Below are 27315 nucleotides of genomic sequence, written 5' to 3'. Positions count from 1 at the left end.
GGAGTCAATGAAAAATGCCTCCAATTACGTCCCAAGAAGTGACATGCACTTCTTTGAGTTTCTGTGAATGACAGCACACGTGATCTCACAAAATCACGCTATGCTGTGTGATTAAGTCCCCAAGAAACTTTACCGAAGTGTCGGGAGTGTGAATAGACATCACGTCCTGGCTGGAGGCAATGTCTATTCACTCTCAAGACACTTCGGTAAAGTTGATGTGGGAGTGACAGCACAGCGTGATCTCACGAGAACTGCTAAAAATGAATGGAGGGAAGTGTATTGTATTGGAAGTGTAAAAATGGATCGTTTTTCAAAATAAAAACCACTGTTGTTATGTACATTACAGGGCCGATCAGATTATGTAGGAGATAGGGCACTTATACTCTGGTGGCAGAGCCTCTTTATTAAACAGGGAAAAAAATGTGAATAACAGCAAACCGACCAATGCAATTCAATGGGGCTTGAGTCCGTTGCGAGAAACTCACTGCATGTCCTATTCTGGTCCGTTTTTGCGGATAAGGCTGGATTCACATGAGCATGTTCGGTCCGTAAAGGACGGAACGTATTTCGGCCGCAAGTCCCGGACCGAACACACTGCAGGGAGCCGGGCTCCTAGCATCATAGTTATGTACGACGCTAGGAGTCCCTGCCTCGCTGCAGGACAACTGTCCCGTACTGTAATCATGTTTTCAGTACGGGACAGTAGTTCCACGGAGAGGCAGGGACTCCTAGCGTCGTACATAACTATGATGCTAGGAGCCCGGCTCCCTGCAGTGTGTTCGGTCCGGGACTTGCGGCCGAAATATGTTCCGTCCTTTACGGACCGAACATGCTCGTGTGAATCCAGCCTAAGACTGCAAATGGACAGCACATGGATGACATCCGTGTTCTGTCCGTTTTTCATGCATCAGTTCCTAAAGAAATGCAGAGAAAAAAAGAAACGTAAAACCAGGAAGTGCTGGGAGAGGAGAAACACGGGCAAGAAAAACAGATGACACACGAAAACCACATTGATGCAACACAGACAGTCATATATGGGAAAAACTTCCCTTTTTTGCAGACACAAATCTGACAGGCTCGTGTGAATAAGGCCTAATACTGTATATTCTGCAAAAGACACGTCTCAGTGGCTTGCTTGTAAATATATATATACCGTATATATATATATAATACACCACTGTACTATGTAATTGTAATTGCACAAGCTCTGTAATACTGCCATGATTCATATGCAAAACAGACCCGTGACATTTCCACACATCTGCAGTATAGTGAGAAACGACTGGTAAAACCGCTCTGCCCCTTTAAAAGGCTGGCCGTCGGCGTCAGACAGAGCAGGGTGTCCATGTGGAGCTGATCCATGCCTTGTTGTCCCGCCTTCTGATTGGCTGAACTAGGAATGACATATTTTAATGAGATGCAAACGCACTGCAGGGGGGCGGGGCGTCCGGAAGCTCCGGACTGGATTCTCTGGAACGCGCTGTCTGGCAGTATTTGCAGGGGAGGAGGAGGGTGCTGCGCTTAGTAATTAATCGTATTCTACCACAGTAAAGCCGCCTGATGTGTCATTTGGACGCTACCAGGTTAGATGGTCCGTGTGTGTGTGTGCTCACACCTACCCGCACAGCACAGACAGGAAATGGTTAATCCGAGCTGCTTTGAAAAACCTATGTATAGTGTGTGTGTGTAACAGACATCATACATAACCACCTATAATATAATCACGTGCATATATATTGCTGGCTGAGATGATAGGCGTTCTGCATCATTAGTATGTAGTTGTGACTCAGGTACTACAAGTCTCATCAGAGCCAAGAGAATAGCATGCATTATTTTACAACATGGTAATGACAGCTGATGGATCTCCTGTGGTTGTGGTATATTATTGTCTTCTATGCAGGTAGTACGGGTATTGCTGGTATAACATTCCAATGATATGTTGTACGGATCCGTAATATAATGTCCATAGACCTACTTCGTTCTTCCGTGCTGGGATGTGGTGCCGACTGGATGCAGCGGCCGTCTCACAAGTCCAGTCGTAAAAGCCCCGTTCTCAATATAGGTGGGGGTCCCAGAATTATCTATCTGATATTTATGGCATGTCCTGTGGAAGTGGCATGACTGAGAAATCGATATTTAATTCTCCGGTGCCGTGGTGGTAAGTGCCACTGAAGCGGCCAACGGGGGTTGCTAACCATCCGTAGTGTCCGGCAGAAAAAAACACTGTCCGGGATTTATTGTCTATCTCCCGAAATATTGCACTTCGCATGCACCAAAATGTACATGCGCAGTGTAAACTAGGCTGCGGCCAAGTGAATGATGGTCTAAGTGTGGTCGATGCCGGGAGTGGACCAGTCCAGTCGCCTGACCTGAGTCACCTAACCACATCAGTAAGGTCGGGTGACTATACTGGTCCACTTTCGGTCCAGCACCGACCTCACTCAGACCGCCGCTGCGTCAATCGGTTGGCTCCGTCCGCCCTCCATCAGTACAGGTCAGAAATTTGATTATGCGAGTGACGTCAGGCAGAGCGGTAGCGGTAGGCGACTGCTCTGGGGGTTGTGTGGCACTATCTACAAGGGAGGGCTGTGTGCCACTATACAAGGGGGGGCTGTGTGGCACTATCTACAAGGGGGGGCTGTGTGGCACTATCTACAAGGGGGGACTGTGTGGCACTATCTTCAAGGGGGAGGTGTGGCACTATCTGCAGGGGACTGTGTGTGACACTATCTGCAGGGGACTGTGTGTGGCACTATCTACGGGGGGGCTGTGTGTGTGGTACTATCTACAGGGGACTGTGTGTGGCACTATCTACATTGGTACTGTGGTACTATACACGAGACACAAAGGGCATGATTACATGTCTGTATGTCAAATTCTGCAGAGACGAGACCTGGCTGGAATAAGTCGTCACAGTGGTCTGGGCAGGATGGAGAAAAAAGAAGAAAGTAAACAAATCTAATCAGAGAAAACATCCCCTGTGAGTCACTGAATATAAATATGCTGTAATCACTTATATAGTCTTCAGAGCTTCTGTGTATAACTGGCCCCTACCACTATATAGTGACTAAATGGTGGTAATATTATATGGTCTGCAGAACTCCTGTGTATAACTGGCATCTACTACTATATGGTGGAAAAATTGGTCTTTGAATAGTGGTTTTTAATCAGTAACAGTATATATTATTCAGTCACTATGTGGTTATGCTGTGGCGGTATAATTTAGTAACAGTATGGGGGTATTATTCAGTCACTATGTGGTTATGGTGTGGTGGTATTATTTAGTAACAGTATGGGGGTATTATTCAGTCACTATGTGGTTATGGTGTGGCAGTATTATTCAGTAACAGTATGTGAGTATTATTCAGTCACTATGTGGTTATGGTGTGGAGGTATTATTCAGTATCAGTATGGGGGTATTATTCAGTCACTATGTGGTTATGGTGTGGCGGTATTATTTAGTAACAGTATGGAGGTATTATTCAGTCACTATGAGGTTATGGTGTGGCGGTATTCAGTATCAGTATGGGGGTATTATTCAGTCACTATGTGGTTATGGTGTGGCGGTATTATTCAGTAACAGTATGGGGGTATTATTCAGTCACTATGTGGTTATGGTGTGGCGGTATTATTCAGTATCAGTATGGGGGTATTATTCAGTCACTATGTGGTTATGCTGTGGCAGTATTATTTAGTAACAGTATGGGGTTATTATTCAGTCACTATGAGGTTATTGTGTGGCGGTATTATTCTGTATCAGTATGGGGGTATTATTCAGTCACTATGTGGTTATGCTGTGGCAGTATTATTTAGTAACAGTATGGGGGTATTATGCAGTCACTATGTGGTTATGGTGTGGTGGTATTATTCAGTATCAGTATGGGGGTATTATTCAGTCACTATGAGGTTATGGTGTGGAGGTATTATTCAGTATCAGTATGGGGGTATTATTCAGTCACTATGAGGTTATGGTGTGGAGGTATTATTCAGTATCAGTATGGGGGTGTTATTCAGTCACTATGTGGTTATGGTGTGGTGGCATTATTCAGTATCCGTATGGGGATATTATTCAGTCACGGTGTGGTGGTATTATTCAGTATCAGTATGGGGGTATTATTCAGTCACTATGTGGTTATGGTGTGGAGGTATTATTCAGTAACTGTATGGGGGTATTATTTAGTCACTTTGGTTATGGTGTGGTGGTATTATTCAGTAACAGTATGGGGGTATTATTTAGTCACTTTGGTTATGGTGTGGTGGTATTATTCAGTAGCAGTATGGAGGTATTATTCAGTCACTATGAGGTTATGGTGTGGCGGTATTATTCAGTAACAGTATGGGGGTATTATTCAGTCACTGTGGTTATGGTGTGGTGGTATTATTCAGTAACAGTATGGGAGTATTATTCAGTCACTATGTGGTTATGGTGTGGAGGTATTATTCAGTAACAGTATGGGGGTAGTATTCAGTCACTATGTGGTGGTATTATTTTGTAACAGTATGGGGGTATTATTCAGTCACTGTGGTTATGGTGTGGAGGTATTATTCAGTAACAGTATGGGGGTAGTATTCAGTCACTATGTGGTGGTATTATTTTGTAACAGTATGGGGGTATTATTCAGTCACTGTGGTTATGGTGTGGAGGTATTATTCAGTAACAGTATGGGAGTATTATTCAGTCACTATGTGGTTATGGTGTGGTGATATTATTCAGTAACAGTATGGGGGTATTATTCAGTCACTACGTGGTTATGGTGTGGCGGTATTATTTAGTAACAGTATGGGGGTATTATTCAGTCACTATGTGGTTATGGTGTGGCGGTATTATTTAGTAACAGTATGGGGGTATTATTCAGTCACTGTGGTTATGGTGTGGAGGTATTATTCAGTATCAGTATGGGGGTATTATTCAGTCACTGTGGTTATGGTGTGGTGATATTATTCAGTAACAGTATGGGGGTATTATTCAGTCACTACGTGGTTATGGTGTGGCGGTATTATTTAGTAACAGTATGGGGGTATTATTCAGTCACTATGTGGTTATGCTGTGGCGGTATTATTCAGTAACAGTATGGCAGTATTATTCAGTCACTATGTGGTTATGGTGTGGTGGTATTATTCAGTAACAGTATGGGAGTATTATTCAGTCACTATGTGGTTATGGTGTGGTGGTATTATACAGTAACAGTATGGGGGTATTATTCTGTCACTATGTGGTTATGGTGTGGTGGTATTATTTAGTAACAGTATGGGAGTATTATTCAGTCACTATGTGGTTATGCTGTGGCGGTATTATTTAGTAACAGTATGGGGGTATTATTCAGTCACTATGTGGTTATTGTGTGGTGGTATTATTCAGTATCAGTATGGGGGTATTATTCAGTCACTATGTGGTTATTGTGTGGTGGTATTATTCAGTATCAGTATGGGGGTATTATTCAGTCACTATGTGGTTATGGTGTGGCGGTATTATTTAGTAACAGTATGGGGGTATTATTCAGTCACTGTGGTTATGGTGTGGAGGTATTATTCAGTATCAGTATGGGGGTATTATTCAGTCACTGTGGTTATGGTGTGGTGATATTATTCAGTAACAGTATGGGGGTATTATTCAGTCACTACGTGGTTATGGTGTGGCGGTATTATTTAGTAACAGTATGGGAGTATTATTCAGTCACTATGTGGTTATGCTGTGGCGGTATTATTTAGTAACAGTATGGGGGTATTATTCAGTCACTATGTGGTTATTGTGTGGTGGTATTATTCAGTATCAGTATGGGGGTATTATTCAGTCACTATGTGGTTATTGTGTGGTGGTATTATTCAGTATCAGTATGGGGGTATTATTCAGTCACTATGTGGTTATTGTGTGGTGGTATTATTCAGTATCAGTATGGGGGTATTATTCAGTCACTGTGGTTATGGTGTGGTGATATTATTCAGTAACAGTATGGGGGTATTATTCAGTCACTACGTGGTTATGGTGTGGCGGTATTATTTAGTAACAGTATGGGAGTATTATTCAGTCACTATGTGGTTATTGTGTGGTGGTATTATTCAGTATCAGTATGGGGGTATTATTCAGTCACTATGTGGTTATTGTGTGGTGGTATTATTCAGTATCAGTATGGGGGTATTATTCAGTCACTATGTGGTTATTGTGTGGTGGTATTATTCAGTATCAGTATGGGGGTATTATTCAGTCACTATGTGGTTATTGTGTGGTGGTATTCAGTCAATGAAAAACAGCTCCAAAAACATCCCAAGAAGTGTCCTGCACTTATTTTTCGCTGCCATTTTTTACATCGGAACAGAATGCCATTTTTCCCATTGAAATCAATGGGCAGATGTTTGGAGGCGTTCTGCTTCCGATTTTTCGGGCATTTACGCCCCGAAAAACGGCCGAAAATACGGAGCTGTCTTCATGCGAAAACAGCTCCTGATTTTCAGATGTTTTTGTAGCAACTCACATTTTTCGCTGCGTATTTTACGGCCATTATTGGAGCTGTTTTTCAATGGAGTCACTGAAAAACGGCTCCAAAAACATCCCAAAAAGTGACATGCACTTCTTTTTCGCGAGCGTCTTTTTATGCGCCGTATTTTGACCGACGCGTAAAATTATGGCTGGATTCACACGAGCATGTTCGGTCCGTAATGGACGGAACGTATTTTGGCCACAAGTCCCGGACCGAACACACTGCAGGGAGCCGGGCTCCTAGCATCATAGTTATGTACGAGTCCCTGCCTCTCCGTGGAACTACTGTCTCATACTGAAAACATGATTACAATACCGGACAGTTTTCCCGCAGCGAGGCAGGGACTCCTAGCGTCGTACATAACTATGATGCTAGGAGCCCGGCTCCCTGCAGTGTGTAAAGTCCGGGACTTGCGGCCAAAATACATTCCGTCCTTTACGGATCGAACATGCTCGTGTGAATCCAGCCTTAGCCTCGTGGGAACAGAACACCGTAAAACCCATTGAAAGCAATGGACAGATGTTTGTAGGCGTAATGGAGCCGTTTTTTCAGGCATAATTCGAGGCGTAAAACGCCAGAATTACGTCTGGAAACACTGCGTGTGAACATACCCTTAGAATGACGTATAGATAAATGGCCATTGTGAACCCTTATTTTCTGGCCATTTACTTTCAATGGAGTATGTACAAAATTCTTGGCATCGATTTTATTTATTGTTTTAATTGATTTGTAAAACATGACATCAATAGAAATGAGACCCCCAGTGTTCGGCTTTGCTGAATGGTAACCCCGATGTCCCGGCAGAGTGTGACATGACAGGATGTATACACGAGGACACTTCCAGGGTACAGGGACTCCGCTCCCTCCTGTCACTCCAGTGTCCGGGTTTTCCCTGCAGCCGGTAGTAGCTCACAGCTCTGTGAGTCCCTTTTTTTCTTGTTGTGTTTCTGTTACTCATCGCCATCTTGTTGCAGCCCTTTTCTTGTCTGGAAGATCTGTGGGGGGATCGGGGTGACATCTCTGTCTTGTGGCTGCTTTGTATGTAGGATTAAGGACCTGGTCGCCCACTGGTGGAGGGGAGGACACTCAGCACAGCCCCTGTATGTGTGATTGATTCCTGGAGGCAGAGAAGACACGGAGGATTGCTGGAGACATGAGCCTGGAGACACTATTACAAGCAGCCCTATTCCTAGAATGGCAAGCCCAGCAGCAACAGAGGACACGTGGTAAGTGAGGGGGCACCGGGCATAGACTGTGCTGGATGGTGATTCTTAGTAATGGTGCTGGTAGCCGTACTCTGGATGTCAGACATCTCTACACCAGAGCACACCGTAGACAGGCTGCAGTGCTAAACTGTAACGAGTTGGGTTGGTTGCTGCAGTGTTACATTGATGCTGCTGTATTGCAATGTCATACTGAAATTGAAAGCAAAGATACATTGTTGCAGTGATCTCAAGGGCTGGCAGCAGTGCTGGGCTCGGATTGGCTAATACAAGGCTGTATGCAGTGATACTTTGTTGCAACGTTCACCAGGGATTAGATTTGGTGCTACGTTGTTACAGTGATGACCAGACACTGGCTGCAGTGCTGAGTTGTGATAACTGGATGCAATGTTACATAGTAGCGGTTCGGAACAGACACTGGTTGCAGTGCTGGTTTACGATTGGCTGATACTTGGACTGAATGCAGTGTTACAATGTTGCGGTAATGAGGGCACTCTGGGTACAGTGATGACTGTGCAGTGTTATATTGCTGCAGTGCTGGGCTTTTACATTAGGATTGGCTGCGGAGACGAGTTGTGCCAGTGTCATGTTCTCGCAGTGTCGCAGCAGGCTGGTTATTTTTGCGGTTTGCCTGTGATCGAAGGAGCCGGAGTTACAGTGCAGGGCGGTGGCAATGCTCCAGCAGCACTTTGCATAATAGCATGACATGGGTTTGTCATATGACTCCTGCCAACCTCTCCCCTTAACCCGCACACTGCCGAGCGCAGCGTTCCCCGGGCTTCCTCTCTGCGGTGCACCGGGCTATGTGTATCGTAAATGACACGTTTAATCACACTGACAGATAGTGTTGTGTTCTACAGTTAAACACTGCCAAGAGATTATCGTATGGGCGAGGAGGGTCGGCAACGAAGGGGTTATGTGTGCCTGGTGACGTGTCTGGATCCGCCTCTCCCCCCACGTGCATTAGGAGCACGCCCTATCGAGGGGGGAGGAACGAGGCGAGTCTGAGCGGGACACGGAGACAGACAGAGGGGGCGGAGCCAAACTGGGCAGCACGCACACAGCATGATCCACGTAATTCACGGCCTCCCCCGCCCCCCTCTCTCCCCGGCAGTACCACTTCCCCCCTCTGCTCTGGCTCCCCTTTCCGAGTACCGCACGTATCCTCACCCCCCCCCCCCCATACACCGAGTAATGGTAGAGCACCGGCACCCTGCCCCCTCCCCGCACGATACTACTGATAACTAGCGCCCACGTTCCCGCTTCTATGTGCGCATAATCCCTGGCATCAACTGACTGTAGATGTCTCGTTATTACACCGGTGTTACCTGACTGTAGCTGTCTCGTTATTACACCACTGTTACCTGACTGTAGATGTCTCGTTATTACATCAGTTACCTGACTGTAGCTGTCTCATTATTACACCACTGTTACCTGACTGTAGATGTCTCATTATTACATCAGTTACCTGACTGTAGCCGTCTCGTTATTACACCACTGTTACCTGACTGTAGCCGTCTCGTTATTACACCACTGTTACCTGACTGTAGATGTCTCGTTATTACACCGGTGTTACCTGACTGTAGCTGTCTCGTTATTACACCACTGTTACCTGACTGTAGCTGTCTCGTTATTACACCACTGTTACCTGACTGTAGATGTCTCGTTATTACACCACTGTTACCTGACTGTAGCCGTCTCGTTATTACACCACTGTTACCTGACTGTAGCCGTCTCGTTATTACACCACTGTTACCTGACTGTAGATGTCTCGTTATTACACCGGTGTTACCTGACTGTAGCTGTCTCGTTATTACACCACTGTTACCTGACTGTAGCTGTCTCGTTATTACACCACTGTTACCTGACTGTAGATGTCTCGTTATTACACCACTGTTACCTGACTGTAGATGTCTCGTTATTACACCACTGTTACCTGACTGTAGCTGTCTCGTTATTACACCACTGTTACCTGACTGTAGCTGTCTCGTTATTACACCACTGTTACCTGACTGTAGCCGTCTCGTTATTACACCACTGTTACCTGACTGTAGATGTCTCGTTATTACACCGGTGTTACCTGACTGTAGCTGTCTCGTTATTACACCACTGTTACCTGACTGTAGCTGTCTCGTTATTACACCACTGTTACCTGACTGTAGATGTCTCGTTATTACACCACTGTTACCTGACTGTAGCTGTCTCGTTATTACACCACTGTTACCTGACTGTAGATGTCTCATTATTACACCACTGTTACCTGACTGTAGCTGTCTCGTTATTACACCACTGTTACCTGACTGTAGATGTCTCGTTATTACACCACTGTTACCTGACTGTAGCTGTCTCGTTATTACACCACTGTTACCTGACTGTAGATGTCTCGTTATTACACCACTGTTACCTGACTGTAGCTGTCTCGTTATTACACCACTGTTACCTGACTGTAGCTGTCTCGTTATTACACCACTGTTACCTGACTGTAGCTGTCTCGTTATTACACCACTGTTACCTGACTGTAGATGTCTCGTTATTACACCACTGTTACCTGACTGTAGATGTCTCGTTATTACACCACTGTTACCTGACTGTAGCTGTCTCGTTATTACACCACTGTTACCGGACTGTAGCCGTCTCGTTATTACACCACTGTTACCGGACTGTAGATGTCTCGTTATTACACCACTGTTACCTGACTGTAGCCGTCTCGTTATTACACCACTGTTACCTGACTGTAGATGTCTCGTTATTACACCGGTGTTACCTGACTGTAGCCGTCTCGTTATTACACCACTGTTACCTGACTGTAGCTGTCTCGTTATTACACCACTGTTACCTGACTGTAGATGTCTCGTTATTACACCACTGTTACCTGACTGTAGCTGTCTCGTTATTACACCACTGTTACCTGACTGTAGCTGTCTCGTTATTACACCACTGTTACCTGACTGTAGCTGTCTCGTTATTACACCACTGTTACCTGACTGTAGCTGTCTCGTTATTACACCACTGTTACCTGACTGTAGCTGTCTCGTTATTACACCACTGTTACCTGACTGTAGCTGTCTCGTTATTACACCACTGTTACCGGACTGTAGATGTCTCGTTATTACACCACTGTTACCTGACTGTAGCCGTCTCGTTATTACACCACTGTTACCTGACTGTAGATGTCTCGTTATTACACCGGTGTTACCTGACTGTAGCCGTCTCGTTATTACACCACTGTTACCTGACTGTAGATGTCTCGTTATTACACCACTGTTACCTGACTGTAGATGTCTCATTATTACACCACTGTCACCTGACTGTAGATGTCTCGTTATTACACCACTGTTACCTGACTAGCTGTCTCGTTATTACACCACTGTTACCTGACTGTAGATGTCTCGTTATTACACCACTGTTACCGGACTGTAGCCGTCTCGTTATTACACCACTGTTACCGGACTGTAGATGTCTCGTTATTACACCACTGTTACCTGACTGTAGCCGTCTCGTTATTACACCACTGTTACCTGACTGTAGATGTCTCGTTATTACACCACTGTTACCTGACTGTAGATGTCTCATTATTACACCACTGTTACCTGACTGTAGATGTCTCGTTATTACACCACTGTTACCTGACTGTAGATGTCTCGTTATTACACCACTGTTACCTGACTGTAGATGTCTCGTTATTACACCACTGTTACCTGACTGTAGATGTCTCATTATTACACCACTGTTACCGGACTGTAGATGTCTCGTTATTACACCACTGTTACCTGACTGTAGCCGTCTCGTTATTACACCACTGTTACCTGACTGTAGATGTCTCGTTATTACACCACTGTTACCTGACTGTAGCTGTCTCGTTATTACACCACTGTTACCTGACTGTAGCTGTCTCGTTATTACACCACTGTTACCTGACTGTAGCTGTCTCGTTATTACACCACTGTTACCTGACTGTAGCTGTCTCGTTATTACACCACTGTTACCTGACTGTAGCTGTCTCGTTATTACACCGGTGTTGCCTGACTGTAGCTGTCTCGTTATTACACCACTGTTACCTGACTGTAGATGTCTCGTTATTACACCACTGTTACCTGACTGTAGATGTCTCGTTATTACACCACTGTTACCTGACTGTAGCTGTCTCGTTATTACACCACTGTTACCTGACTAGCTGTCTCGTTATTACACCACTGTTACCTGACTAGCTGTCTCGTTATTACACCACTGTTACCTGACTGTAGCTGTCTCGTTATTACACCACTGTTACCTGACTAGCTGTCTCATTATTACACCACTGTTACCTGACTAGATGTCTCGTTATTACACCACTGTTACCTGACTAGCTGTCTCGTTATTTATTACACCACTGTTACTTGGCTCCTGTATTTCTGTAGCTGGCTGGGGCAGCTGTGTACTATGAGACCATTTGATGGATATGAAGCCCGGGCCTTCACTACAGACTGCACAGATGTAGATCATTTGCTTATTCTGTATTAGATGAACCTTCTTTGTCTCTCAGTTGCTGTGCAATGCACTTTGTTTCCTGTTATCAGCCATTTCAGGCTCGGGCTGCGTGTAATGTTTTTTTTTTACTACTGTCAGTGACCAGAAGTGCAGACTAAGGGCTTGTCCACAAGTAACGGAATTTCTGCAGCATTTCCGTTGAAAATAGCACTTTCCGCTGCAGCAAAAAACGCACCATTTCCTGCATTTTTGACTGCAGAAAATGGTGCGTATTTTGCTGCGTTTTTCTCAATTCTGTCCAATTTCCGCGGCAGGAATTGACATTCTGCAGTCCGAAAAATAGGCACCGCAGGTCAATTTCTGCTGGGAAATTTGATAGTGTGTGGATGAGATTTCTTAAATGTCATCCGCTCTGCTGCTACTGTATTCTGCGTATTTTCCGTCTGCAATGCCGGACAGAAAATATGAAGCAATTCCGCTACGTGTGGACAAACCCTAAGGCCCCATGCACACTACCATAGAATTTGTTCGTAATTATGGACCCATTAATTTCTATGGCCGACGGACACCAACCTGTATCTTTACGGGAAAGGTGTCCATGCCGTAGAAGCCTTCCGTAAAAAATAGGACATGTCCTATCTTTATTTTACGGACCGTGCTCCCATACTTTTATAATGTTAGCATAGCCCGCAAATGCGATCGGACTGTGCTTCCATTATAAAGTATGGGAACACGGTGTAATGAAGGGGGTAGGGAAACAGACAAGTGAGCCCTAATCTACCCGCCACTCAGTCCCTGCCTACTTGCAACGACCCGCCCTAGGCGACTGGGTACAACAGACAATAAGTGCACGACAGACAAGGGTACACAGAAGCTAAGGGAAATGGGGCAGTTGCCCACGGCAACACCGTGAGCAACAAGAGTGGTGAACGAGCCGAGTCAAACCAGGAGTGTACGAGGTACCAAAACGCAGAGCAGGAGAGTAGTGAACAAGCCGAGTCAAACCAGGAGTGTACGAGGTACCAAACGCAGAGCAGAAGAGTAGTCAGTAAGCCAGGGTCATATGAAGCAGGGACAAATAGTTCAAGCAGCAGCAGCAGCAGAGCCAGCAAACAGGAGAATCACAGGCAAAGGAGGAGCAGGAAGTGAAGGTATAAATAGACAGAGGGCGGGAGCTAGCTCCGTCTGGCCAGGCTGTGATAGGCTCTCCCACTCCTAAGCCTGCCATCCTGAGTGGTGGAAGATGGAGTCAGTCTCACAGACATAGAAGCAGGTGCAGACTGATTACCTATGGGCGTGGATACAGAAGCTGTGCCTGGCAGATCCTTTACACACGGTCCGTAAAATAAATAAATAGGACGTGTCCTATTGTTTACAGAAGGCTTCTACGGCACGGACACTTTCCTGTAAATCGGCCATGGAAATGAATGGGTCCGTAATTACAGACCAAATATACGGTCATGTGCATGGGGCCTAACATGCCCGAATGACCACTAATCTCTCCTATCTCCAGTTCTGAGAACCTCATTACACATATATGAGTGATGTTAGCGGCTTTTTATTATTTTTGTTTTTAAAGCAACATATTTTATGCATTCTTCGTTTTCCTTTAGATGTGACACTTGTGATGGAGGTAGAAGTTGTGTGTTAGTAGCTGTGAGCTATGCAGAGCCCCCTGTAAATAACGCCAGGATCACAACCTGGCAGGTGCCCGTTCAGTAGGGTGGTAACACACCCTGACAGGCGCCCGTTCGGTAGGGTGGTAACACACCCTGACAGGCGCCCGTTCGGTCGGGTGGTAACACACCCCGACAGGCGCCCGTTCGGTAGGGTGGTAACACACCCTGACAGGCGCCCGTTCGGTAGGGTGGTAACACACCCTGACAGGCGCCCGTTCGGTAGGGTGGTAACACACCCTGACAGGCGCCCGTTCGGTAGGGTGGTAACACACCCTGACAGGCGCCCGTTCGGTAGGGTGGTAACACACCCTGACAGGCGCCCGTTCGGTAGGGTGGTAACACACCCTGAGAGGCGCCCGTTCGGTAGGGTGGTAACACACCCTGAGAGGCGCCCGTTCGGTAGGGTGGTAACACACCCTGACAGGCGCCCCTTCGGTAGGGTGGTAACACACCCTGACAGGCGCCCCTTCAGTAGGGTGGTAACACACCCTGACAGGCGCCCCTTCAGTAGGGTGGTAACACACCCTGACAGGCGCCCGTTCTGTAGGGTGGTAACACACCCTGACAGGCGCCCGTTCTGTAGGGCGGTAACACACCCTTCCTATGTTACAAATATCCAGAAGACTCCTGTCACCCGCCCATTACTGCATCGTGTGCATGTGATCCTGCTCCGTGCGCGGTCTCTACTCTATTACATATATGCGGGACATGTACTGGTGGGTGCCACGTTCTGGGTTTACCTACTGACGGCTCCATAGCGCCAATGTTATATTTTTAATTTTGGCAGAATTGACTACGTAACATTTATCACAGTGATGCGTCATCTCCTTATACACAAAAGCGATGTTATGTCGCCCACCATAGACTTTCATAGCATACACCTCTGCGGCCACTACCATTTTACCGGACTCTCCACACGCCTCCTGTATATTCCTCCCGTAGTGCAAACACATTTGTATGCGAGTCATCAGCGGTGATGTCAAGGAAACCACCGCTGTCTGCTGCAAGAGATTAACCATCTCCGACACGGCGTGGATCTGGTGGCGGTTTCCGGCTGACCGCTGCTGTGGTGTCCGGTTTGCTGTATACATTATACGATGACAGCACATGGGATGCGGCGTGTTTTGTACATACAGCCGTGGCCGGTCAAAGTCTGTTCTCTGCCGCCTGGACCTTGTGCTCATCCTGCAGAGCATCGCGTCCATCATTCAGTGCGATCGCCCTCCTTCATGTTACAGTCGCATTGCTGCGCTCTATTTTTCTTGTTTATTTGTAGGTTTTAATGATTTTTCTCCCCTCCAGCCCTGACGTACAGGGGGTGGAGTGCGGGGCGGCTCCTGAGTGGGGCACATTCTCCCCTCTTCCCTCCTTTCAGTGCTGTCTGGTTCCTGGGAGAGCCCTCAAGAGTACATAGGAGTTGGGGGAAGGGCAGACACTACAGGGCAACCCTTATTACTAACTTCCTGCTCATGCGCAGTCAGAAATCTTGTGGAGGCTGCGGACCGCGCGGGGTAAATTACAGGGCAGCGTTTTCTGCATTGTAGACCAGCCATTACTGTAAAAACGGTGAATTATTTTTTTTTTACATTTTTGTATTCCTTTTCTGAACTACACAATCCTGAATTATTATTTTTTAGGAACATAACATGGCCTTGATATCAGTAGAGGCATCTGTATGACCGCATTGTAAAACCACACAAGCAATGCATATACGTTCCGATTAAGTGAATGATTGAATTGTTTTTCATTTCTCATTAGTTCTAGTTTGTGTTTTTGTCTATAACGGCCCTATTATTGCACATAGCCGTATTATAACCTCTGATTTGTACAGAGCCATAAAGGGCTCCTATGGGGCTCTACTGTATTTCCATATGTCTGGGATTCCATACAGAGGCATCTATAGACGTCCCTGCAGAGTATTGCCTCTCGCACAGCATCCTGCATATCACTAACACATGTTGTCTGCTTGTTAGTAAGAGCCATATTACTCTTTATAGACATGTCCCACAAGTTAAAAAAAAGGATCTAGGTTAGAAGCCTATAGGAATTTAAAGGGGTTCCCTCATTGTGAAAATCCCATTTTGAAATAAACTTGGCCAAGCGATCAGTAGATTTCTGAAGGCCCGAGCCTTTTAAGCAGCAGTCGACCAGTCATTTTCCCTGATGCAGAAATTTGGTAATATATAGACATGCCAGGTCCACCAGCACAGAAGACCCTGACACTTAGTGGCTTTCTGCTCTCAGCAGTGGCCCTAGGAAGGCAAATGAAAATGGGTTATTTTGGTGAGACCCCTTTAAAGAGACTCTGTCACCACATTATAAGTGCTCTGTCTCCTACATTTAGAAAAAAAACTAAATTATCTATTTTCACCACTTTATTAGCGATTTTAGCTTTATTCTAATGAGTTTGTCAATGGACAACTGGGCGTGTTTTACTTTAGACCAAGTGGGCGTTGTACAGGGGAGTGTATGATGCTGACCAATCAGCGACCAATCAGCGTCATACACTCCTCTCCATTCATTTACACAGCGCATAGGGATCCTTTTAGATCCTTATGTGCTGTCTTATACTAACACATTAACGATACTGAAGTGTTTAGACAGTGAATAGACATTCCACGGGATGTCTCTTCACAATCTCTGCACTTCGTTACTCTGTCTGTGGTAGTTACAGCAGAGGACAGTGTAATCTCGCTGTAACCTGTCATCTACAGCGTGATCTCGCAAGATTACGCTTGCTCTGCTGTAACTACCACAGAAACATTAACGAAGTGCAGGGATTGTGAATAGACATCCCGTGGAATGTCTATTCACTGTCTAAACACTTCAGTATCGTTAATGTGTAAGTATAAGACAGCACATAAGGATCTAGCAGGATCCCTATGCGCTGAGTAAATGAATGGAGAGAAGTGTATGATGCTGATTGGTCAGCATCATACACTCCCCTGTACAACGCCCACTTGGTCAATAGTAAAACATGCCCAGTTGTCCATTGAGAAACTCATTAGCATAAAGCTAAAATCACTAATAAAGTGGTGAAAACAAATAGTTTTTCTAAATAAAAAGCACTGCTGTCACCTACATTATAGCGCTGATCTCCTTATGTAGGAGATAGGACAGGAAAGGAGAGAAAAATCCAGCGCTGTGTTGATTTAAAAAGGAAATATATTCCCAATTTTATTGCAAAAATAATTAAAAAACACGGAGACGCAGTCTCAAAGTGTATGTAGTAGCGGGCTGTGTGGCCTTAGCCTACGCGTTTCGAGCAAACACATTGCTCTTAATCATGGCAAAAAGAATGTGAAAGGAGATAGGACACTTATAATGTGGTGACAGAGCCTCTTTAACATATAGGAAAACTTGTGGGAAGTTTTACCCTTACACATCTTGTAAAATGTGACCCCAAATTGATCCCTAGAACGGGCTGCATGCAGGGGTCCTAAAAGTTTGTTCCTGGCTCAAGATCACCAACTGGCCCCGGTCATTTGCAGCACTAGAATTCTGTACCATAGGGCCGGGACCGCATGTAGCAGATTTGCGATGCAGATTCTGTAGCACAAATCTGCAGCGATTTACAGTACAATACAAGTGTATGGGGTTTTCAAAACTTCATCCACATGTAGCGGAAAAACTCCACAGGAAAATCAGAGAGTACTGTGGATTTCTGAATGCAGCATACACATTATTGTGCCACGGGTTTTACCCTTTGAAATGCATAGGGTGAAATCCACAGCAAGATTTCTTCCTCTATATATGGACGTAACCTGAAGGCCTAAACTAGAGCTCCCACTGGCTCCTCAGTGTGTCACCAATGTCTCAAGCATAAACCGTTTGGTGGCAAGAATAGCGTGGCTTTGGGTCTAAGATGGCGGGGTGTAGAGGAGGCCCACGTTAGCCTGGAACCAGACATGGAGAAAAAACATTGCGAGTGTTTACTCTGGCGTCACCCGAAAGATACAATTTGGGGGCATTCTAATCAATCGTTTCAGTGATCGGTGGGAGTTTCTCTCCAGTCAGAAGAATTTTTATGCACAAAGATCCACATCTTCAAGAGCACTTGGTTTGGCGGCTAGAAGGGCATGAATGGCTCCAATTCTGAAAATGTAAGGCAGATAGCAGTCATCTGTCTGACCTCTCTAACACCAGTCTGATAACCTGGTCAGTAGTGTGAGGTCATGAAGGTCAAGGTCGCGGGACCTCTGGGAACCTGGTCTGGTATATTTTTGGCAGCAAAGCAATAGCACTCCTTAGATTACCTCTGTTTACAAACATAATAATCTTTTAACCCCTTAATGACCGGGCCATTTTGCACGTTAATGACCAAGGATTATTTTTTGTTTTCTCACGGTCGCATTCCAAGAGTCGTAACTCTTTTTTTTATTCCGTCGACATAGCTGTATAAGGGCTTGTTTTTTGCGGGACAAGTTGTATTTTGTAATTGTACCATTTTTAGATGCTTATAACATATTGATTAACTTTTATTAACTTTATTTTAGGAGAGAATTGAAAATAAGCAGCTATTCCAGCATTGATTTTCACGTTATAAATTTACACCGTTTACTATGCAGCGTAAATAACATGTTAACTTTATTCTATGGGTCGGCACGATTACGGGGATACCAAATATGTAAAGGTTTTATGTTTTTTCTACGTTTGCACAATAAAAAGCCTTTTAGAAAAAAATTACTTGTTTTTGCATCGCCGCATTCCAAGAGACGTAACGTTTTTATTTTTCCGTCGATGTGGCCGTATGTGGGCTTGATTTTTGCGGGCCAATGTGTAGTTTTCATTAGTACTATTTTGGGGTACATAGGACTTATAGATTAACTTTTATTTTATTTTTTATGGGGGGAATGGGAGAAAAGAGAGAATTTTGACGTTGTTTTTTGCGTTTTCTTTGGACGCCGTTCATCCGGCCGTTTAATTAATATGTTCATTTTATTGGTCAAGATGTTACGATCGCGGGGATACCATATATGTGTATGTGTGATTTGTTTTGACCGTTTTACTAAATAAAACCACTTTTTGGGCCAAAAAATAAGTTTTATTTGACTTTGACTGTAATTTTTTTTTTTCACAAACTTTATTTAACTGTTTTACATTTTTTTGACTATTGACAGCGGCATTTAATGGGTTAAACTGCCGGAATCGGCGCGCGCTTCGATTCCGGCAGTTGCAGCAGGAGCCAGGCTGTGTATAACAGCCGTGCTCCTGCCGCTGATCGCGTGGGTACAGTGTCAGTACCCGCGCCATCACAGGACGGATATATCCGTCCTCCTGCGCGAACTAGCAGATGCTGAGGACGGATATATCCGTCCTTCGGCGTTAAGGAGTTAATGACCAGCCTATTTTGGACCTTAATGACCAGGCTATTTTTTAAGTTTTTCCATCGTCTCATTCCAAGAGCTATAAAGTTTTTATTTTTGCGTCGACATAGCTGTATAAGGTCTTGTTTTTTGCGGGACAAGTTGTATTTTTTAATAGCACCATTTTTAGGTACATATTATTTATTGATTAACTTTTATTAACTTTTTTTGGGGGGGGGGGAATAGAAAAAAATCAGAAATTTCGCCACTCTTTTTTGCATCCTAAATCTACGCCGTTTACCATGTGCTATAAATAACACAATAACTTTATTCAGCGGGTTGTTACGATTGCAACGATACCAAATTTGTATAGTTTTTGTATGTTTTACTACTTTTACACAGTAAAAATGCTTTTTTTTCAAAATTATTTGTTTTTGTGTCTCCATATTTGAAAAGCCGTAACGTTTTTATTTTTTCGCCGATGCAGTTGTATGAGGGCTTTTTCTTTGCGGGAAGACTTGTAGTTTTTATTGGTACCATTTTGGAGTAGATGCGACTTTTTGATCACTTTTTAATCACGTTTTTTTAAAGTCAGGATTCACAGAAAACAGCAATTTTTCCAACTTTTTTTATTACATTTTTTACGGCGTTCACCGTGCGGGTTAAATAATGTAATACCTTTATAGTCGGGGTCGTTACGGACGCGGCGATACCAAATATGTGTAACTTTTTTACTTCTGGTTTTTTAATAGTAAAGCAGTTTGTAAGGGGAAAAAGGTGGGTTTTTCATTTTTTTTTCACATTTTTTTTTAATTAACTTTATTAAACTTTTTTTAAACTTTTTTACTAGTCCCACTAGGGGACTTTAATATGCGATCATGCGATCGCTATTATAATACACTGCAATACTTCTGTATTGCAGTGTATTATGCCTGTCCGTTTAAAACGGACAGGCATCTGCTAGGACATGCCTCCGGCATGATCTAGCAGGCATTCGCTCCAGGCAGACCTGGGGGCCTTTATTAGGCCCCCGGCTGCCGTCGGAGACACTGACACTCGGCGATGTTATCGCCGGGTGTCAGTGGGATGAGAGGGAGATCCCTCCCTCTCTCCAAAACTACTCAGATGCGGTGCTCGCTATTGAGCACCGCATCTGAGGGGTTAAACGGGTGAGATCGATATTAATATCGATCTCACCCGGCAGAGCAGGGACGCTCCCAGCCCTCAGCTGCCTCTGGCAGCTGAGAGCAGGGAGATTTGACAGTTCCCTGCTCTGTTTACTCATTCCGATGCCACGACGTAAAAAGTCTATGGCATCGGAATAAGGCCCGTTAGTGACCGACGTAAAATGACTATGGGCCGGTCACTAACGGGTTAAGATCCAGCCTATTTTGGGCATTCAGGAAGGAGCTATTCATTTTATTTTTATTAATTTCCGCATTGTAAGAGCCATATCTTTGTTTTATTTTTCCGTCGACGTGGCCGTATAATGTCTTGTTTTTTGCGGGACAAGTTGTAGTTTTTATTAGTACCATTTTGGGGTACATCTAATTTATTCATCAACATTTATTCCCATTGAGTCTTATTACATATGTGACCGAGTCGCCGTAACCGCACACAGATTATGGCCAATGGCCGTTCTGCACCCGTACTTGCCGTGGTTTCAAGTGGCAAGTACAGGTGCAGCATGGCAATTAGCAGAAATCTGCGGCTCGACTGCACGTGTAAGGGTCAGTTCACATGGCGGATTTTGCTTGGGTCCCACCGCAAAATCCGCCGCGGAATTATTCATGCCGTTGGCAAGAAGATTCCTATTCACTTCAATGAGAGGTTCTGTTCGGACGGAAGATCGGGCAGGACGCTAGCTGATCGTTCCCGCTAGCTGAAATATCAGTTAGCGGGAAAAAGCAGCGTCCGGCTCCCATTGAAATGAATGAGAGGCAGAATCTGCTGCAAAAATTCTGCCATGTCAACATAGTACCTTATAGTACCCTTTATAGCAGAAGTATTAAATACCCTTTTTCGGTCTGCCTCTTGGGGGGTAAACCCCACCGTTTAAAATTTGCTGAATTTGAGCTAAATTTATTCTACTTGCAGCCTGAATCCACATTGCCTAAAAATGGAAATCCTCCGATTTGGCTATTACTGAAGTAAATCCATAGTATTGGCATATATGAGAAAATCGACGCAATAAGAATGGACACCCACTAAACTTTACGGATAGGAACACACTAGGCGTAAACAATGCAGACTTTCCGCAACGGGTGAGATTTTAACTAATCTCGTCCCCACACAGCGGAAAAAAGCTGCTGAAAAAAAACCGCACATAAATTGACAGTTTCTTCTTCTGTTGCGGGTTTCCCCCCCATTGAATTCAATAAGGTGTTTAAAGAAAGTGGTGTGGTGTTACATTTAACCCCTTAATGACCAGGCCATTTTGTGCGTCAATGACCATGGATTATTTTTTGTTTTTTCACCGTTGCATTCCAAGAGTCGTAACTTTTTTTTTTATTCCATCAATTTAGCCGTATAAGGGCTTGTTTTTTGCGGGACGAGTTGTATTTTTTCAATTGCATCATTTTTGGGTGCATATAATATATTGATTAACTTTTATTAACTTTATTTTAGGAAAGAATTGAAAATAAACGGCTATTCCAGCATTGATTTTCACGTTCACCAATTTACGCCGTTCACTATTCAATGGGTCGGCACGATTATGGGGATACCAAATATGTAAAGGTTTTATGTTTTTCTAGGTTTGCAAAAGAAAAACCCTTAAAAAAAAATTACTTGTTTTTTGCATCGCCGTAACTTTTTGTTTTCTCCGCCGTCGATGTTGCCTATGTGGGATTGTTTTTTGCAGGACAAGGTGTAGTTTTCATTGGTAGTATTTTGGGGTACATGGGACTTATGGATTTAACTTTTTATTTTACTTTTTATGGTGGGAATGGGAGAAAAAAAGTAATTTTGCCATTTTTTATTATTTTTTGCACTTTTACCATTTTATTTTAGTTTAACTGTAATCCTTCTTTTTTTTTTTAGTCCCACCAGAGGACTTCACCATGCGATCTTCTGATCGCTTATATAATGCTCTGGTATACTTACTATACCAAAGCATTATAGCCTCTCAGTGCATAACTGACTCTGGCATGGGCTAATAGGCAGACCTGGGGGCCTTTGTTAGGCTCCCGGGTTGCCATGGAAACCCGACGGCGCCCCGCAATTTCTTTGCGGGGGGCGCCGATGGGATGACAAAGGAAGCTCCCTCCCTCTGTCAAACAGCTTAGAAGTCGCTGTCGCTTTTGACAGCGGCATCTGATGGGTTAAACTGCCGGAATCGGAGCGCACTTTGACAGCCGTTCTCCTGCCTCTGATCTCGTGGGTACGCTGGCAGTACCCACCCGATCAGACCGACGGATATATCTGTCGCTATGCGGGAACTAACACTTGCTGGTGACGGATAGATCTGTCGCTATGCGGGAACTAACACTTGCTGGTGACGGATATATCCATCGCTCGTCGTTAACGGGTTAAACAAAGCAACAAAGTAGTGTGTATGGCAAGGAAAAAACAGTTAGGGTATGTTCACACAACCTATTTTCAGGCCGTAAACGGCCGAAAAACGGCCAAAAATTCTGAAGCAGAACGCCTCCAAACATCTGGAGATGGTAAAAACGGAGTGCTGTTCCAACGGGCCGTTTTTTTATGCGGCCTTTTTGAAAAACGGCCGTGAAAAACAAGTGCAGGTCACTTCTTGGGACTCTTTTGGAGACGTTTTTCATAGACTCTATAGAAAACCGCTCCAAAAACGACCGTAAAAAACGCAGCGAAAATCGCGAGTGGCTCAAAAAACTTCTGAAAATCAGGAGCTGTTTTCCCTTGAAAACGGCTCCGTATTTTCAGCCGTTTTTGAGTTTGCGTGTGATTATAACCTTATACTTTTTTTTTAAATCAATCCAATTTTATTGATACGAACACAGAAATGAAATAACACATTAACATTCACATTTCAATTTTCCAACATCGTATACAATAGTTACAGCATATCAGGAAATCCCCAACTTCCCCCCTCCCCGCACAGCCCCCCACCACATCTCCACCCTTTGTTTCTAGTACCATTCCTGGTCAGAGCACATTTCTCTTATCAAGTTTCCCCACCACCCCTTCTTTGCTCCAGACTCTATCACCTCCAGTTCCTCAGACGACTCTCGCCCTTAGTCTGCTCAGTTCAGGTGACAGCACCTCAGGACAGGCCAGCCATCTGCTCCATTGTTTCTCAAATTTTTTTTCCGTGCCCCTTTTAGAAAATATCTTATGCTCCATCAGGATATTATAATTCAACATTCCTACAATTTCCCTCATCCCTGGTGGCTCCGCGTCCAGCCAGTGTTTAGCAATGCATTTCCTCGTTTGATATAATATTTTGGCAATTGCCAGACTTGCCATTCTGTCACTCTCCAATTCTCCCACCGCTCCCAACAACATAACTTTAGCGTCTGCCGCCAATTCCCGACCATACACCTGCTTTATCAGGTCCAATATTTCCCCCCATAGGGTCCTCAGGGCCTCACATGACCAAAACATATGCAATATGTCCGCCTTCTCCGTGCACCTAGGACATTTAGCATCCGCTCTAATACCCATCTGTTTTAATACCCACGGTGTGCGGTACACTCTATGTATCAGGAAGAGTTGTGATCTCCTTTGCGCCAGACTGAGCGATAAGTGACATGTGGACGCTAATATCTCCTCCCACTCCTCCTCGGTCAATGGACCGACATCCTGTTCCCATTTCGCTTTTACCAGCACCATTGGGTTTCTCAGGTGTTTGGACAGTAAGCTCCTGTACGCCATTGAGATCAGGCCTTTGGTCGTGTCAGCCCGTCCCACATACTCTAGTACCCCAAGAGCACAGACCGTCAGGTCCACTACATGCGCCTGTAGGGCATGACGGATCTGCAAATATTGGTAAAACATATTGTGCTCCAGTGGAAATAGGTCTTTCAACTGCTGAAATGATCTCAGCCCGTTATCATCATACAGGTGTTGTAATCGCCTAACCCCTGCTGATTCCCATTTTTGCATGCCCTCTAATTGGTATAGTTTCCACAAGACCGGATTATGCCATAGGGGAGTATATTTGGTACACATTCCCACTCCCAGGATCTGTTTGCATTGCCACCATATTTTATGTATCAGGAGTAATGTTGGTTTAGCACTTGCCAATCTCTTAAAGGTATGCGCTTCCAGACCCTCTAGTGGGTTGAGTCCTCCCCCCAAATATGACAATAAACGTGCGCTGGAGCCCCATGTCTCTGTGTCCTCCCACCCCTTAAACTGTTGGCTCTGGGCAGCCAGATAATATATCCAGGCATTTGGCAGCGCGACACCCCCCCCCCCCCCCCCGTCTTTAGGCAATTGCAATTTCTCCAATTTAATCCTTGGAACCCCTTTTTTCCAGACCAGATCCCGAAAGAGATTGTGCAATCGTCTGAACCATTGCTTAGGTATCCATACTGGGGAGTTATGAAGAATGTATAAAACTTGAGGCATAAGGATCATCTTGATTAGGTTAGTCCTCCCCAGAGCAGAGAGCGGGAGCCTGTTCCAGGCATCCACCTTATGTTTCACCTTGAGCAGCAGTGGTGTGACATTCAAGGACATATAGTCTTGGACCCTGGCCGTCACCTTAACCCCTAGGTACGTAAATTCAGAGACTATCGGAATCCGGGGTCCCCCTCCAGTATCTACAATATTCACTGTGTCAAGTGGCATCAGAGCAGACTTGGATCCATTACTACCTTCAGAGTGTTCTCAACATACCCTTATACTTACCTCCAGAGTTCACCGCTTCTTCTCCGGTTCAGCCTCCTGGGATTACATTTCATCACATGTGACCGCTGCAGCGGTCACATGGCCTGCAACGTCATCCCAGGAGGCCGGACTACGCACAGAAGAGAGGGAGGGGGTAATTATGAAAGCTTTTGGTTTTTTTTCCGACGCTTTCCGCAGCGGAAATTCTCCCCGAAAAAACGCACCACAATTCCGCTTTTTTTTTCTCGGAAACAATAGTCGGCAGCACTGTTGCTTCCGTGAAAAAACTGAAAACTAGCAGAACGGAGGCAAACTGAAACAAAAAAATTACAATTTACATCAATGGTGATGCAAACGGGAGCGATACGACGCTCATGTGAACAGGCCCATACATGAACGTCCGCATCTTATTTTGGTGTCATATAGCATTTAAAGTGCTGAACTGAAACTTGAAGATTATTTGTGTCTAAAATAGGCAATCAGTCTTGATCTTACTGTACACATTCAGTTTGTGTGTTTGCAATATGGGTAGAGTTATTTAACCTATTTTATATATCTTGGCTCAGTAGGTTGCCATAACTGTTGACTAACAACCATGATAAGCAGAGGAAACTAAACTGAAAGTGTGAAGATGGTCGGAAGGTACATGTGCAACGGCACGTTTCGGCCAGTGCAACGAGCGCCAATCAGCGAGGCAGCTTAGCGAGGCAGCTCATTGATCTGCGCTCGTTTGCTCCTTTCACAAGGAGCTAGTACGAAGACGGGTGCTCGTTACTCCGATCGCTCGTCCCCATGTATTTTTATAATGTCGGGAGCACGTTTCCCTATTTACACGGAGATGTGCTGCCGACAACGATCATATTTTGCACTTCCAAAACTATACGATCAGCTGATGAACAAGTGTTTGTTCATCTACTGATCGCTGCCGTTTACACAGGGCAATTATCTGGAACGAGCGTTCTTTGTGCGCTCGTTTGCCTGATAATTGGCCAGTGTAAAAGGGTTTTTAGGGGGGCCCCGTCTATAGCGGTTCTATTCATTTTTTATTTTTATTGTTTTTTTTTTTTATTTTGGTTAGATTTAGGGCCAAAAAGGGGTTAAAGGGGTCATCCAGTTTGGGGGCTGTTTTTTATACTGATTACTTATTTACAGAATAGGTCATCAGTGTATGATCGGCGGGGTACAGACACCCGGACCCCGCACCGATCAGCTGTAGGGTTTGTGCTGGAAGCCAGTGTCTCCAACCACTGTATAGCGGCGGTGCTGGATAACTGCAGCTCTGCTCCTATTCACTTGAATAGGAGCAGAGTTGCAGCACGGCCGCTATACAGTATTTGGAGCCTTCTGCTTCCGGAGGCAGCTCGAACAGCTAATTGGTGGGGGGTCTGGATGTTGGACCCCCATCGGTCATTTACTGATAACCTATCCTCTGGATAGGTCATCCGTATAAAAAAACAAACTGGCCAGCCCCTTTGTCGTAATCTGCATGATGTGGAAACATCATACCGCACAAGCCGCGGCTCATAGCAACAAATCCGATTCTAGTCTTTTTTGCTTGTGCAGTTAAAGGGGGTTGTCCAAGAAACCTGCTGAAAATAAAACCTGTAAGTGATTGAAAATGTAAAAAAAACCTTTCATATTCTGTCCTACAGTGACATTGTGTCCATAGCAACATGGCCTTCCACGGCTGCAATTGGATGATGCGGTCACATGATGTTACTACGTCCTAATTGTTGCATCGGTGGGTGAGGATCAAGTTTGAATGCTTTGTATATTAGAAAGGACAATAAACTGCAGATCTATGAGGTCGTACTGCAGATCTATGAGGTCGTACTGCAGATCTATGAGGTCGTACTGCAGATGTGCTGATGATTATTTTTTTTATCACGTATGTAAATGTGTTATTTTATTAAACAGCCTTCGCAGGAGATTACATTCTGAGGAGTTTGCTTTATCTGCAGCACATTGATTCTTCTCTGTCACATGACCTGAGATCAGTCACATGACTCATCAGGATCATTCCTCTTAGGACAGAAGTGAAATCAGGACAGCGGTTTCTTTCATAGCACTTGGAATGTAATTGCTGACTAAAGCATAAAGCTCTAAAATAATACGATTTATTAGGGTTTTTAGATCTGAACTTTTTGTGTTCCACAAGCAGAGATGTGACTATTTTGTCTCAGATTTACCATCCATTGATTTAGTTGTGAAGAAAAACTACAAAAAGAAGCCACCTCCAGGTTCTATAGATATTCTCCAGTTTTCCCATTCATGTTGACTTATCTGCATCTTAACCTTTGGCTAAGGACTGAGGAGTGTTACTTTTCTCTGAGTGCCGTTTTGGGATCAA

At 44.6% G+C, this 27315-nt stretch overlaps 1 protein-coding gene across 4 annotated transcripts in view; it reads left to right on the top strand.

The window, feature by feature from the left end:
* The first annotated feature begins 7338 nt into the window (after positions 1 to 7338).
* MNT (MAX network transcriptional repressor) overlaps positions 7339 to 27315 on the top strand; it is an 89084-nt gene continuing 69107 nt past the window's right edge. For 2 of the 4 annotated variants that reach the window (XM_075854226.1, XM_075854225.1), the window contains exon 1: positions 7348 to 7702. In XM_075854226.1, coding sequence (XP_075710341.1) covers positions 7630 to 7702 — 73 coding nt within the window. In that variant the 5' untranslated portion in view covers positions 7348 to 7629. Of the gene's footprint in view, positions 7703 to 27315 lie in introns of all 4 variants that reach the window. The other 2 variants (XM_075854227.1, XM_075854224.1) reach the window with 2 other exon arrangements.

The sequence above is a fragment of the Rhinoderma darwinii genome, chromosome 2 (assembly GCF_050947455.1).
Source record: "Rhinoderma darwinii isolate aRhiDar2 chromosome 2, aRhiDar2.hap1, whole genome shotgun sequence".
In the NCBI taxonomy this organism is placed as follows: Eukaryota; Metazoa; Chordata; class Amphibia; order Anura; family Rhinodermatidae; genus Rhinoderma; species Rhinoderma darwinii.
The sequence above is the reverse complement of the archived record's forward strand: the minus strand, read 5'-3'. Positions and strand labels throughout refer to the sequence as shown.